This window comes from Acipenser ruthenus, chromosome 8, assembly GCF_902713425.1.
Source record: "Acipenser ruthenus chromosome 8, fAciRut3.2 maternal haplotype, whole genome shotgun sequence".
Lineage (NCBI taxonomy): Eukaryota > Metazoa > Chordata > Actinopteri > Acipenseriformes > Acipenseridae > Acipenser > Acipenser ruthenus.
This window is the reverse complement of record NC_081196.1, coordinates 8,521,783-8,537,206: the sequence shown is the minus strand read 5'-3', so window position 1 is coordinate 8,537,206 and position 15,424 is coordinate 8,521,783. Positions and strand designations below refer to the sequence as shown.

General features: G+C 36.2%; 1 protein-coding gene across 4 annotated transcripts; it reads left to right on the top strand.

Moving 5' to 3' along the window:
* Nucleotides 1–49: 49 nt before the first annotated feature.
* Nucleotides 50–11,433, top strand: LOC131737704 (X-ray radiation resistance-associated protein 1-like). Of its 4 annotated transcripts, none has more exons than XM_059028380.1 (18): nt 50–187; nt 1,361–1,469; nt 2,095–2,279; nt 2,968–3,039; nt 3,762–3,834; nt 3,919–4,016; nt 4,245–4,378; nt 5,577–5,681; nt 6,140–6,291; nt 6,809–6,864; nt 7,306–7,422; nt 7,562–7,655; nt 7,748–7,866; nt 8,280–8,585; nt 8,812–8,956; nt 9,371–9,486; nt 10,092–10,197; nt 10,648–11,433. In XM_059028380.1, the coding sequence occupies exons 2-18, from the start codon at nt 1,376–1,378 to the stop codon at nt 10,857–10,859; spliced, it is 2,184 nt and encodes a 727-aa protein (XP_058884363.1). In that variant the 5' UTR covers nt 50–187; nt 1,361–1,375; the 3' UTR covers nt 10,860–11,433. The 4 variants fall into 4 exon arrangements, with proteins under 4 accessions (XP_058884363.1, XP_058884364.1, XP_058884361.1 ...); XM_059028381.1 differs by having other exon boundaries at nt 6,140–6,360; nt 8,355–8,585; XM_059028378.1 differs by having other exon boundaries at nt 51–182; nt 6,140–6,360.
* The last annotated feature ends 3,991 nt before the right edge of the window (nt 11,434–15,424 follow it).

Here is a 15,424-nt window from a genome sequence, read left to right as displayed (position 1 = left end):
CGCTGGGATTTGTAGTTGTGTTTCTATCCAAAAACTACAATTCCCAATTTGCCTACTGTTATAAACGTTGCTAGGATACGGAATTCTGGAAGCGCTGCTAAAACACCGTGTTGAATTTTTTAGATATCCAGAGCAGACGTGGTTGAATCAAGAGATTAAAAAATGCATAACAGCTTCATAAAGTAAGGTAATTCCGTTTTACTATTAGCGCTTAAATTAACCAATTATAAAAGTGTACCGATTTCTACCAACCAAAGTTTAAGTACTATAGGTATATGGATGTGTCTCAACTGCTAATTTCTATTCCACAAACTAATTTGCATTATTGCTGGATTACTGCATATGTCTACCCATATCCTGTGTTTGACTTAGTGCGTGTACACTGTAAGTTTATAGTACTATGAAGTCATACCTCGCCCCTGTAATGGAAAAGTACTGGCCCTTAGGCATGGAGAAAAACTAGACTGGAGTTTAATGCAGATTTCAGATGGATGTCTGTCCATTTGCATATTAAGATAAGCTTACCTCACGCCTTGCTTAGATAACCCTAAAAGTTTAAATTCTGTCAGTAAGCATGTTGACGTAATGTAATGTGTTCATTATATAAAGACAGTTATACTATACAGTACATCCTGTATTTTCATTTTATATTCCCTGACTAGTATTATGTTTTGTTTAAGAAAAAAAAAAATTCTTGTTCTGTTGTTCTTTCCCGCCAATTTAACAGAATGTTCTCATAGTTAGGATGTAGCGGCTTAAGACTTAAAGGCAAACCGTTAAAGGGAAAATAAACACCAACAAATTCAAGCCATACATAAGAGTATGAAAACAATGTGCGCGGTAATCAAAAAAGATCTTATGCTTATGCTGGCGTTGGTTTCAGGATAAAATGAATCAACACCTACCTGAAAGGCAGACACAGGCATTGAAATTTGCAAAGGATTTTAAAAAAATGTGTGTGACCTGAGACAGGCAAGCATTCATTACTTTCACAAAATAATATGTTTTGTAAATTCATTATCTAAATGAATGTTATTAAATTACATACTTCCTTTTGTTCATACATCTTCTGGCTTTTACAGTGTATGTAAGACATACATAATTACAGGAAAGCATGTCAGAGACTAATAGAACATTCATAAGTTATGGGCCCTCTTTTAAGAGACCACCTGTGTTAAGAGGCCACTATTAGATTGTCCCTTGAGTGGTCTCTTAATACAGGTTCGACTGTAATATGAAATTATATTATTATTCAGAAAAAAAAATCAAACATACCCCCAAAGTTACCCCTTTCATAACGCATTCATCAAAATCAAGTTACATCCTACAGAGATGAATAATCTGGGGCCATCCATCTCAGTTTTGTCCATTAGGAATGGCTGCACCTAACCTTTATAAACTGGATGATGGAGCAAGCTTCCCAACTAACTGCTTCCCTGCCAGGACATTATTTCGACAACAAGAAGAAGGTAATTGTGCTGCTTTTACCAGGATAATAAAACTACCACCAAAAAAACTATTGTTTCATTTGGACTAATGTGCCAGACTTAAACCCTTACCACCCTATCATCAGAAAGGGGCATCTGGTTTAGACTTACAAATTGTAGTTTTAATTCATAAACTCACCATCTATATAATATTTATCTCATTTGGAGATAATTAATCAGTGTATCTAGGTAATTATTAATAATGTGTTACTCTGCATTTGTACATTAACTGAATATTTTACTGGGAAATGTTAGTAATAATAATAATTAAAACAAATAGAAACTAAAATATTAGAAAACTCTATTCCACAAATGTTAATAAACACAGCATTACAACAACAAAATGTTTATAGCAAAAAGGTTTGGGTAGTGTATTTTAAGAACAATCTGTTTGGAAAAAAAACCCCTGCTGTTAGAGATTTCTGTTTGCTCAAGTGTACCCCTGAAATAAATATCTTAATTATAGACCTTTTACCACATGCTTATTTAAAACTATGAGGAAATGTATTTATATTGGACTTGTCTTTTTTGGCATGAAAACAGAAAGCCATTGTGAACAGAGCCTTTGGTTGTTGTCATTAATATACACTAATTATTATTATTTTAGGTGCTGGCCATTGGCTTGTTGCACATAGAGCTTCTGAGGACCAAAAATACAGAGCTGGGAAAACTGGCAACCAGTCAAACACAAAAGTAAGACCACAAGATCAGTTACAGGGCTTCCAGTCCAGCCTGCCTCTGGCAACCACTAAATCAGCCTTGAAGGAGAACATATTGGATGGATTCTTCTTGGTAAGTAAAGGCCACATTTTAACCTTGGCATGTTTAAAAGCAAGACCAGTATTTTTTCATTTATTTTTTATTTTGAACTTAGAAACGAGAGGTTTCCAGAAATACATTGGAATGAAAACTGTAACAGTCTCCATTACCCCAAATAATCACTTCAGCTCTCTTTGTAACAATTTAGTTGAAATAACCACCACAGTATCCTATACTATAATATAGTATGTCAAGTACTGCACTTTTCTAAAGACACTTTTTTGGATGATGATATACCTGTAGTATTTTTCATATGAGTGGATTGCAGCACATCTACTCTCAACATGCTGGTGTAGGTTGAAACCAAAAAAGGTCAAGGAACAACGAAGAAACTTCCTGAATCTGTTGTTAAAGGGATATATTAATTTGTATTAGCTACATTTTCATAATAGTAGTTCATTTTTTATGTGCGATGTGGGTTCTATAAAATTATCTATTATTATTTTATACTAACAACAAAAGAGAATCACAAGAACACATAGAACAGGTTATTAACAGGCAATACAATTTATATTGGAAAAATATAAACTAATGGTGTACATTATTTGAGAGATTGATGGAGCTCCAGGCTATTGAAAAATAACTACCCAAAAGCATACAATTCAGGTTATCCAGCTGGTTCCCTACAAGTTAGATCTCTCTTTCTATGCTTTTTTTTCAGATGAAACTTCATTATGTGGAGGATGCATCTGACCTGTGCTCTGTTGATATTAGTGACAAGAACCTAGAGTTGGTATGACATGGTTTGGATTTTAATAAGTAGGGAATGGGTCAATGTATCCTTGACACCCTTGTAACATGGCTCTGTAGCTTAAGTAATTACCAGTGATCCCCTTCATTGTATAGGTCTCAAATGTCCAGTCAAGTAAACCATGCTTTTTGTATTTTAAAACATGATATCTGGTACTAGGTTAAAGAAATCTCTGTTTGTTTTCAGTTAGTGTTGCACTTGCTTTGTCACCCCTTCAATGGCTTCTTTCCTGTCATTGTCCAACCAGTTGCTCCCTTATTGAATGATATGCTTTCAGCCAGTAACATGCTTTGGACCCAGAAGCACGGGCGAGTGTAACAGATATCCTCAGAATAAGACATAGAAACTGAGAACTTCCTTTACATAGAAGATTAACTATACAGTTGTCCCAGTTTTCAATAGCGCAAACAATTAAAGATACCTTAGGTTACACATATATGGTTGATTTGTATTGTTAATACATTATATATAACCTGGGTGTCCTAAGCTAGTACAATAAATTATTAATACTTACATAACCTTGGTCCACTAAACTGCAGTTGACAAACAGCTACAGCTAAGACGCCTGTTTTGGAAATTCATTTTTTTGTACACATATATTAGATTTCATAGCATAAAATATACCCGGGAGTCATTAAATATGTGTAATATTTTCAGAAAGAGTGGCGCCACTTTAAAAATGTTAAATTGTTTCTGTTACCCAGGCTAAAGAAGAAGATTTTGAAATGTTTGACAATGTTGCCTATATTAATGCTGCAGGAAACCTTTTGACTTTTGGTAAGTTTAATACTGCAATGTATTGAATTCATTTGGATTTCTAAGAAAGCATCCCCAAGTATAAATATATCTCTCAATTTTTAGAGCCTTTCAGAAAATTTCCAATCTTAAGAGAACTTGAGCTGTCAGTCAATGGCCTCCGTAATTTGAAAGTCAATGTTGGAGATTTTCCGCATTTGGAGGTAAGTATTTCATATTGAATAAAACAATATACATTGTTCTGCCTAGTGATATATCTCTATGAGCACAGTCATTTTTAAATGTCAAGTAAGTGATTGAATTGAATTGCATGGCCCTGGCAAAGTACACTGCCTTACAAGGGCCCCGTTTAGAATATTTTTGAGGCTGAAAGTAGTCTTACTGCAGAAAAAAATACTACATTAACATCTCTGGCTTAAAATGTTCTGTAGGTGTTGGACCTTTCCTACAATAACTTGACCTCAGATGATGTTCTGTCCCTGGGTCTGTGTCCATGTCTCCGAGTGCTTTATCTGACTGGGAATGGGCTGCACTCTCTTCCTCCTGATGTGACTGCCTCAGAGCTGTAAGTTAAATGCTGATGATAAATTAGACAGGATTCTCTGTAAATTATTCTTGTTTTTTTTTTGTTTTAAAACATTTCCAGTCTTATATGGACCAGCCCCGAGGAAGCCAGATAGTATGATGTCTTAAGCCCCTTTCACACTGGCACTCCTACCCGGGTCCGGACCCGGGTTCTGGATACCCAGGTCACAATCCTGCGTCGTGTGCAACCATGTATCTGGTTAGTACCCGGGTTGACCCAGGTCCCAGCGACCCACCTCAGGATATGGGTCGACACGCATTGACCTGGGTTGAGCGTGACAAAATGCATGCAATGGTGCATTTGGGCTGACGGTTCAATCGAGAGAAGCTCGGATGGAAGCGTTTGAAACAAGCTGCTTCCAAGGCATTGTGTACTTGCATCTGTCACCCAGCTCAACCCTGCTTTATCAAAAGCAGTGTGAAATTGCGTAGCCGACCCACATTACGCCGGCTCCTGACCCGGGTAGAGCATGTCGGTGTGAAAGGGGCTGTAATGACAGAAGGAGGTATTCTAGCTTAAGTAGACTAACAAGGGTTGTTCAAACTCTTACGCCAATGACTTAAATAAAATAAAACATTTGTATAAAAGCCCTTGAAAAATGCTTGAAATATATATATAGCAGTATTTGTCTCGGCCACCCCCCACATTCATTTTTTTCTACCACGTTAAGACAGTCTCACCATGTGGGGTATGAATTACACAACTCTTCTTTTGCATGCACCCTTTAGAAAATGTTCTCAATCACATCTGGTATATGTATCCACAACCACAAGGAAACAGTTCCCAATAATTTGGTCCACTTCAGCTGGAATGACCCATAAATGTTATTTATTTATGGTGTACAATATAGGTATATGAAGTTACTTCCGTCTATTCAAGACATTAGAGAACATTGTTTTTTAGCTATACACCATGCAATAATACATATTGTACTGTATACATTGTAAAAAAATACTGTTAAATAACAGTACAAAAGACGACAGCATCAATGTGTCCCAACACAAACTGAACTAAATGCAAAGTGAATCATGCTGATTTAGCAGCAAGGTTGAAATCAGGAAAAGAGGGACATTTAAGGACCGACAAGAGAGTGGACTTAATAGTGTGAGCTGGTCTTATTATATAGTTGGTTGGAAAGAGGAAAAACAGAAATTAGTCCATTTTCTTTTTCCCAAAGGAATGCTGATCTATTTCCACGGTTTCGGTCTCTTAGCATCTTGATGCTAGATGACAACAAGCTATCTCACCCAGGAATATTTGCAAGCCTTGCGAACTTGAAAAGGTAACCTTCTGCTAGAGTTTTCAGAGTTAATTCCATTACATACTCTATATAAATCTTAGCAAATCTCAAACACTTTACAATAAGAGGTGGAAATTTAGGTATCATTTATTGATTTCTAAGAAAGTAATCAAATAGTTCTGATCAATTCCACATTTGTTAATATTTATATTCCATCTATTCATATGATCCATGTGTTTTTTATCTATATACTGTATGTCTGCTGATGCATCCCCCATGGTACCTGGTCTATTTAAGAGTATGGGCTAGATTAGTACTATGCACATTATATAGGCACCAATCCAGAAAGAAACTTGTATTTTCTCTTATTCATTTTAGAATTGTAATTGGTGATGCTTATGGTGATAACAATTTGGAGCAAAAAGCTTTGATCACATTCAGCATGTGTACATCTTTTAATATAAATACATTTCCCCTCCCCCCCCCCCCCCCCTCCTTAGTTTGAAGTACTTAAACCTGGATAAAAATGGCATCACTGAGGTCCCTTACCTGCAGAAGATGGATCAATACAATTACGTTTGCAGTCCTGTCTCGGAAAAACAGGGCGGATTTGAGAGGCTGCAGCCCAGACAAAAACTGAAACACGGGAAAGGTCTGATCACAGACCTAAAGAGAATGGACAAACCTTTAACAATTGCAGATGGAGATGTTAGCATAGCAGGTCTGTGCTGAAAGTATATACATCATAAAGCAAAATATATTTTATAATGACTAGTATGCTGAGGAGATTTCAGCCAATCAGAGCATAGGTTTTTAACATCTAGGGCTCACGACACCTCACAAACCCCATTCATGACATCACAATACCATATTGAGTTTCTACCACATGTTATTCGCAGTATTGATTCGCTTGACATAACCTGCTTGAAAAACCATAGCTTATCCCTGAAATCCTGTCAACCTCAAAGTCATTCAAAACAGTGACATCACAATCTGGCACGTAACTGAGCCACTTAACAGAATTTTTCTTTTCAATTCAGTTCTAATGGGATAATAATTATAATGATTAACGGCAAGTCTAAAGCTGTACCCCCAGCTTAGGGAATTTTCTGCAGCTCCACCTGTGGGTATTGACAGAGAGAATCTTATTGCGTATTTCTTTGTTTCAGATACTGATTTTTCTCCACACTTTTCATTACCTCAAAATGATATGGGCAATATTCAGGTAAGTTTAAACCCTTCTGTTTCATTGTGTTTGTATATAATATATTTAAATATTTAAAAAAAAAAAAAAAAATAAATTACTTGGGTAAACAATATTTTATGACAGAAAACTTATATATATATATATATATATATATATATGGCACCCATGTCCAAGAGGTTGATTTGAAGACATTGAAAAAGACTTCTAGTCAAAACGTTTGTAATTTAATTTATTAAGTTTCTTTTTGTATTTAGTATTTTGTATATGCTGCACAGGAAATCGATCCAGTGTTGTGGGGAAAAAAATAAATGATTTTGATCAGAGCCAAAGTCTGGACAATTTAACAATGGACATAATGAGAAAAGCCTTGGTTATAAAACCCATTTAATAACTAGAAGCTGCATTGTTATGTAACTCAATTGGGAGGTCCCTAACTTCTGAAATATTCTGCTTTTATAGGGGGTCCCATACATGGATGGAGATTTTAAATTACCCCTTGGCCTGGGGACTGAATCTGTGAGGGAGTTCCAACCCCCTCTGCCTGAACTAAGATGCCTCAGTCTGGCCAACAATAAGGTTTTGCATATATGTTTATGGGGCTTAATAAACAGACATATTTTCCATTGAAGACACTGGATGTTTTTATCATGATATAATATAAAGACACAGAAAAGGGTTTGTTTTTAACACTCCCCTCTCTGGTTTCTGTTCTCAGATCACAGAGGAAGAGGCCCTAGTAGCTGTTGCTCTCTTTCCATCCCTGAATGAACTTGTGATCTGTGGAAACCCTCTCACCACCCAAAAGAGTGGTATGGTAACAAATCATTCACTAGCTCACTGTGCAGAAATCCTAATCCCATTTGAAAGGTATTAACTGTGTTTCTCCTAACCCTATCTACAGGTGACCCTCCATTACTGACCAGCTTACTCCAGCACAAACTGGGCATACAGATACAGAGGAAAAGGGCAGACAGAATGGAGAAGCCACACGTCGTGTTGCCTGTTAACCCTAAACGAAAGGTCATTAATGTTGCAAACTGCAATGCAGTCTTAACTCATATTAGCATGATGCAGTGCATTGAAGGAATCATTTATACCCTCTTAATATGCCTAATATATGTGTTATATTTTACCTTTTGAGCAGTCTCTGAGCAACCCAGAGTAAGATAGAATTTCTGTAATGTGGCCATTATAAAAATGACTAGTAGGAGTGCGCAGCGGTAGTTTCCATTAAAAAATTTTAATGGGAAATTTCAGGAGGGGCAATTAATGATCATTTTTTATACTGATCTCATTAGAGAAATGTCTTGCTCAGCTACAGACCCTATATATATATATATATATATATATATATATATATATATATATATCATACATACATATACATGAACCAATTGTCCTCCACAAGTAACTTAAGTCATTTTGTTCCTAAGGTTAAAACCAAGATCCCAAAGGTCCCAAAACAGCCCCTATTTTTACAAGCCTCTCCTGACTCTCTCTTATTCAAGCTTGGATATCTCAATACAAAACAGGAAGCAGCAGTATCTCATAAGGGTCAAAAAGTATCAGAATATAAGCCAATTCCACCAATTCCAGCTCCTCCACAAGGGAAAGGTCAGGAAACTCAGGAACCAGAACAGGACCCGGAAAGCTATTGGGATAGAATGCCAGGAGAAGAGCAAGAGAGAGGCAAACTGACAACTGATGACCAGAATGTAGAGGCATTCTTTATGACTCAGGTGTGTTTTGATTGCTAACTCAAGAGTTTTGCATGGTTGGTATTGCTAGGGTGTTAATTGGACACTTCAGTTGAATTGTGCCTGACTGAAACAGCCTGTAAATGAAAGCCAGGTTTCATTTTAAGAAAATGGTAAAATGCTGTTAAGCTTTTAAGTTGTACATGGTTATTTTTACTGGCTTGTACCCCATACATTTTGTCAGGTAATGCTTCTCTTATTTCTGAAGGTAAATGATCATCCCAAATCAGACAAGGAGGAGGTACTTGAGAGCAAAAATCAGAATTTGAAGCACGTTTCTGTGCCAGACAAATATAAGGGGTTTGAAGAACTTCTGGATGCAAGGCCAGATCCGGAGTTCATTGAGCCTGTTGGTAAGTATTGGTTTTTCATTGAATAATCAATTTATTTCATTTCTAACAGCAGCAAAGGCAAGGCAAGTTCATATTTTAAGGGACAATTTATAAAAAGTAAAAGGGTTGTTTTTTTCAGTAAGAGGGAATTCACCTAGGTTACACCAAGTACTTGTATTGATGGGTAATCTACAAATAGATAGTACAGGGTGATTTCCTGCTATAAAAAGTCCTAATCAAATAGACATACACATGCAGCTTGGTAGGAATGAGACCAGGTACAACAGCATTGTTTTTAATTTACTAATGCACCCACTTATTTTTGGTCTTGATACATGAATACCACTGCGAAAATCATGTAACTATTAGTTTAAAAAAGATTATTCAGAGAAACAAAAAGGCGATTCCTCGTATTATTTTTTCTTTCCAAACCAGGAATTCAGCAGAACGTCAGAGCACTGGAACGTGCATTAAAGAATCTCCTTGTTTACAGAGACTCTAAAGCTAGATTGGATTGTCTTCAGAAACCCTACATGCCAAGGGAGAAAAAGGTAGTTTGTGTAGGGCAGAACGTAGAGTGACTCTGTTGTGAATCCTGTTTACTTTGTAAACATTATATGAAATATAAAGCCTTATATTCTAATTATCCGACATGTCTTTAATCCCCCATCTACTGTATATACAGTAAATAGGGACATTTTTCATAGTGATAAATAATTGTTTATTTTCTAGATGTCATTTTCAGTTTGATTCTTGTCTAGTCCACCACACAGTATGCTTCACTGTAAGACCCCACCTGAAACTTTAAAATCCCCTTGCTGCATGTATAACCAGGTGAATTTACAATGTCAGGGAAGGTTAAACTGGCTTACCCCAAAGTGAAAATAAAGTCTGGAAAACAGAAAAATGATAAAGCGACAAAAATAAAGTTTTTATGCTAATGACTTTAGAAAAGGGCTTTTTCTAAAAGTAGGTTATTATTAGACCGTTGAAATATCTTTCCTGAATATTACACAGGTACATTCCTTGCTCTTAGTTTATGGAACAGCTCCATTATAGCAGAAGGTTTGCAGGTTCCAAACACCCGTGCATTATCAGTGATTTTACTTTATATTGACAATTACTTTTTTTTTTTTTTTTTTTTTTTTTTTTAAAGCTGGGGAGACCGACAACTCCACCACCTAGGAAAAGCAAAGCAGAGAAAGTTGAAGAATTACTAACCAAAGTCAAGGACAGGAAAACAACAAGTGAAGTTCCATTAGGTATGGTACCAAGTTTCTTAATCTTTGTTGGATCTGCTACTGTGGCAAACATTGTGAGCCGTTTAATTAAGTGTATCTGTTTCTTACAGATTTAGCTATTTCAAAAGGGCTAGATTCTCCAAGCTGCTTAATCCAAATGCACTATAGACTTCAAGAAATTAAGGGGATTCTGGGGCCGCTTTCTCCAGAATGGCCTAAAGAGTCGTCAGATTTGAAAAACAGTAATTAGTGCAGTGCTTATATGCAAGCACCGGTCAACTAATCACCCTCATAAAGTCTGTCAGACCTGTGATCTTGCCCACCGCGAATGAAACGGAGATACAGCTTTGATACATTACAGGATACATGCAAACTGTGTGCCACATATCACAGCTGTTAGTCATTGTTTAATTTCTATATCTTGTATGCAAAATGCACTTGTAATGTCTGTTGTTTTATTTGTATTTACAGCAACCATTCTACGAGACAAAAGGTCCCAAAAGAAGGAATACGATGAGGCTCTGGGTTTACTAAAGGAACTGCAGAAAAAGTATGTAAAACTTCACACTGCTGCAGTAGAAAGTGCGGCTCAGATTGAGAATCAGAATCAGGAGGCTCTGCATGAAATCAACAAAAGGAAGACTGAAATAAACCAAAACTCATCAGGCTATTTCCAACATTGAAATGTGCGGCCTACTTGGGGCGCTGTTCAGGATTAGAGGAAAAAAATCAATTAAAAAAAATACTGCAATCAAACTGATAGCATGTTGATTCTGTTACAAAAAAAGATATAATTAAAAGACGTTCCACTTTCTTGTGTTTAAAACAGGACTGGTGTACCAAAACATTAACCTTTCCTACAGTAGTTTTTCTTATTAGAATTCCCATAACATTAATAATTATTAAAAAAAAAATACTATGTTTTTGTTAAAAAATAATGTTTTTGTTAAAGCCATTCACATCCTCTCAGATCATTTGTTATACACTTTCTTCATAGGGCACCCAAGGTTAGTTTGCTTTTCCTGAAATGGGGTCCACCATTACTTCACTATAGCTCTTTACAATACAATATGTACCGTTTGTGAAAATAAAACAAAACCCAATTTGATTAAGTAAGGAACTTAAGTTAATTATTACTAGTTACATAATAGTACTGTCTGTGTGTTATATGTCTATTTAGCAGCATAGTACAACTACTATGCAATGCTCAAATGCAATGACATTACAAACTAGGCTGAGGACTTACATATTCGTCATGTTAAACTTCAGGAAGTTTCCATACAATATCATTGCTAATCCAGTCAGCTCAGGACATGGTACATTTCAATTTGTAATTGCATCAGAACTTGCTATATTTATTTATATAGTACTACTTTTTTGGTTTTACTTCTGTCAGTGGCTAAAGCTTCAAAGTTTTCATTTTCCATATACAACTAAATTAGCAAAATAACCTCTATTGGCACTAATTCTTTCATCTACAGTTTTCCTTCTCTACCTATAATTTATATCTATCTATCTATCTATCTATCTAATTTCTACTTGGCAGATAAAGTAAAAAAATGGTTAGAGTGCATTTTAGTCTATGCAAAAACAGTTTGTTAAAAAAAAACAAAAAACACAGAGTATTAATACGATTGGGAGACTACAGCCCCCAATAACTATTAAATATACATTTATGAATCATACACTTCAGTAAGACCTCACTGTTTTCCAAAGGTTTGAAGAATGAAAACATGTGAGATACAAGGGAACGGCTATGGGGTTTGATGCACTAAACTGCACCAAAATTTCAATTCAACATTATAGAGATTAACAAGAAGTCCATTACTGGTTCACAATTATAAAAAACACTGGAAACAAAAAACAAACCAAATAACTGCAAACACACAATTTGCGGATAGCCCTTTGGAATACTGTTTTAATCATCTTTGTAACTTGGTAACTGCAGGAAAGCAAGAACAGTACAAGAACTTTGCATACAACATTATTTGTTAAGCAGTATACATACCAAGCACATGTCTGTTCAATTTAATACTGAAGACAGTTAGCCACTGCCTGTGTCTTCCACTTTTAAAAGCTCCCGAGGAGTTTACTGGGACCAGTGGGGCTTCTTCCCCATCAAGGCATTTTTTTTGCAGATGCAAAGGAGGATGCAACCTCAAAAAGGGTAAATAGGTGCAGGCTACGGGTTAAAAACAAGATCCAAGACATAAAAATGCCACAGCAATTTAAAACATTAATCTTTTGTTTGTTTGATATCAACATACTGTTAATATAATGCTCCAAAAGGGACCTTACAAATGTCACTATATGCTTAGCAGGTATTCTGTTAAATAAGATAGTCATTTGTGTAATTTTTAATAATGCTCCTTGTCATTTATTAAGTGCTGATTATGCAAACCTATTGCAACAGTGAACATTTCAAGTGGCTTCCATAAATCATTCAAGCCCAATTTACCTCACAGTAACACAGTGCAAGCTGGCTGGGTTCCGTCTCAAATAAGCTCTAATCTTACCCAATGCCAGTCAGAGTCTATAAAAATAAGCAAACACTTTCTTACCCAGTATAGATTTTACTGCTCCCAATTCCATCGAGGAATAGCAGCGATTGCCACTAGGTGTCTTTATAGTCCATGGAAAATGAAACAGTAACATGCTTATCTTTAAAAATCTGAAAATAGTATATTAATAATACATTTCTAACAAACTTAACAAGGGCTGTCTTCTGTAAAGAACAGAAAAAAACATATTATAAATTATACTCTGCATTGGGAATATTAGCCTACTGCAAAAAGAATGGCAGGTGTGCATTTGGTTCTTTTCACAACACAAAACTAATAATTTTTCTTCCTGCAGTGATTAAACAGAACAGCATTTCCACAACGTAAAATGGAAACCGGAATATGAAAACAGCATATCCCTTTGAATGACTACATATGCCACAGAAGGCAAGTCTCTTGTTTTATCCAAGTCAGTTAATTCTTTAGGGTCCACCCAATGTTAAATATCTCACCAGCGACCTGGTCCTTTAACTCTTTTTACTCAGGCACTGTACGAGACAGCCCGTCGTTGGAAAGAGGAGAATCAGAGCTTTAAAACGAGGTCCTATTTGTGTATTTCCGGTAGATGACCACATTAGGAGATAGCATTGAATGATTTTTGCAATGTTACTGCTGCGCTATAAAAAAGACCTACCTCACTGCAGCAAACAAACACTTTCAAATAAAATCTTTAAAAAATAAGAAAATTGACCTATTTTCTGATAAATATGTATTTGTTTTTGGTGTTTGTGGATCAGATGCATGAGACAAGAGCTGTTAGAGTTCGGTTGCCATGGTCGCCACTTTAATGGCCATTTAAGCCTAGGATGAATTTTTTTTTTTTTTTTCCTTTTGCACATTTTTAATTTATCAGGTTTTTTTGGTTGCTTTTGGTCCCTTTTGTATATATGGCCATAATTCCTTTATTTATTATCCAAATTGTTAAATTTATATATATATATATATATATATATATATATATATATATATATATATATATATATATATATATATATATATATTACACACACACAGTACTGTGCAAAAGTTTTAGGCAGGTGTGAAAAAATGCTGTAAAGTAAGAATGCTTTCAAAAATAGACATGTTAATAGTTTATCAATTAACAAAATGCAAAGTGAGTGAACAGAAGAAAAATCTACATCAAATCAATATTTGGTGTGACCACCCTTTGCCTTCAAAACAGCATCAATTCTCCTAGGTACACTTGCACACAGTTTTTGAAGGAACTCGGCAGGTAGGTTGGCCCAAACATCTTGGAGAACTAACCACAGTTCTTCTGTGGATTTAGGCAGCCTCAGTTGCTTCTCTCTCCATGTAATCCCAGACAGACTCGATGATGTTGAGATCAGGGCTCTGTGGGGGCCATACCATCACTTCCAGGACTCCTTGTTCATCTTTATTCTGAAGACAGTTCTTAATGACTTTCGCTGTATGTTTGGGGTCATTGTCATGCTGCAGAATAAATTTGGGGCCAATCAGATGCCTCCCTGATGGTATTGCATGATGGATAAGTATCTGCCTGTACTTCTCAGCATTGAGGAGGCCATTAATTTTGACCAAATCCCCAACTCCATTTGCAGAAATGCAGCCCCAAACTTGCAAGGAACCTCCACCATGCTTCACTGTTGCCTGCAGACACTCATTCGTGTACCACTCTCCAGCCCTTCAGCGAACAAACTGCCTTCTGCTACAGCCAAATATTTCAAATTTTGACTCATCAGTCCAGAGCACCTGCTGCCATTTGTCTGCACCCCAGTTCCTGTGTTTTCGTGCATAGTTGAGTCGCTTGGCCTTGTTTCTACGTCGGAGGTATGGCTTTTTGGCCGCAAGTCTTCCATGAAGGCCACTTCTGACCAGACTTCTCCGGACAGTAGATGGGTGTACCAGGGTCCCACTGTTTTCTGCCAATTCTGAGCTGATGGCACTGCTGGACATCTTCTGATTGCGAAGGGAAGTAAGCATGATGTGTCTTTCATCTGCTGCAGTAAGTTTCCTTGGCCGACCACTGTGTCTACAGTCCTCAACGTTGCCCGTTTCTTTGTGCTTCTTCAAAAGAGCTTGGACAGCACATCTGGAAACCCCTGTCTGCCTTGAAATTTCTGCCTGGGAGAGACCTTGCTGATGCAGTATAACTACCTTGTGTCTTGTTGCTGTGCTCAGTCTTCCCATGGTGTATGACTTTTGACAGTAAACTGTCTTCAGCAACCTCACCTTGTTAGCTGAGTTTGGCTGTTCCTCACCCAGTTTTATTCCTCCTACACAGCTGTTTCTGTTTCAGTTAATGATTGTGTTTCAACCTACATATTGAATTGATGATCATTAGCACCTGTTTGGTATAATTGTTTGATCATACACCTGACTATATGCCTACAAAATCCCTGACTTTGTGCAAGTGTACCTAGAAGAATTGATGCTGTTTTGAAGGCAAAGGGTGGTCACACCAAATATGGATTTGATTTAGATTTTTCTTCTGTTCACTCACTTTGCATTTAGTTAATTGATAAATATAATCTATTAACATGTCTATTTTTTAAAGCATTCTTACTTTACAGCATTTTTTCACACCTGCCTAAAACTTTTGCACAGTACTATATATATATTATATATATATATATATATATATATATATATATATATATATATATATATATATATATATATATATATATATATATATTATATCTCTA

Coding starts and splice junctions, on each gene's coding strand:
- LOC131737704 (XM_059028378.1), top strand. CDS start 1,376: ATGGCTGCACCTAACCTTTATAAACTGGATGATGGAGCAAGCTTCCCA. Junction 5,682..6,139: donor AGCCTTGCGAACTTGAAAAG/GTAACCTTCTGC, acceptor CCCCCTCCTTAG/TTTGAAGTACTTAAACCTGG. Junction 8,957..9,370: donor GGAGTTCATTGAGCCTGTTG/GTAAGTATTGGT, acceptor TTTCCAAACCAG/GAATTCAGCAGAACGTCAGA.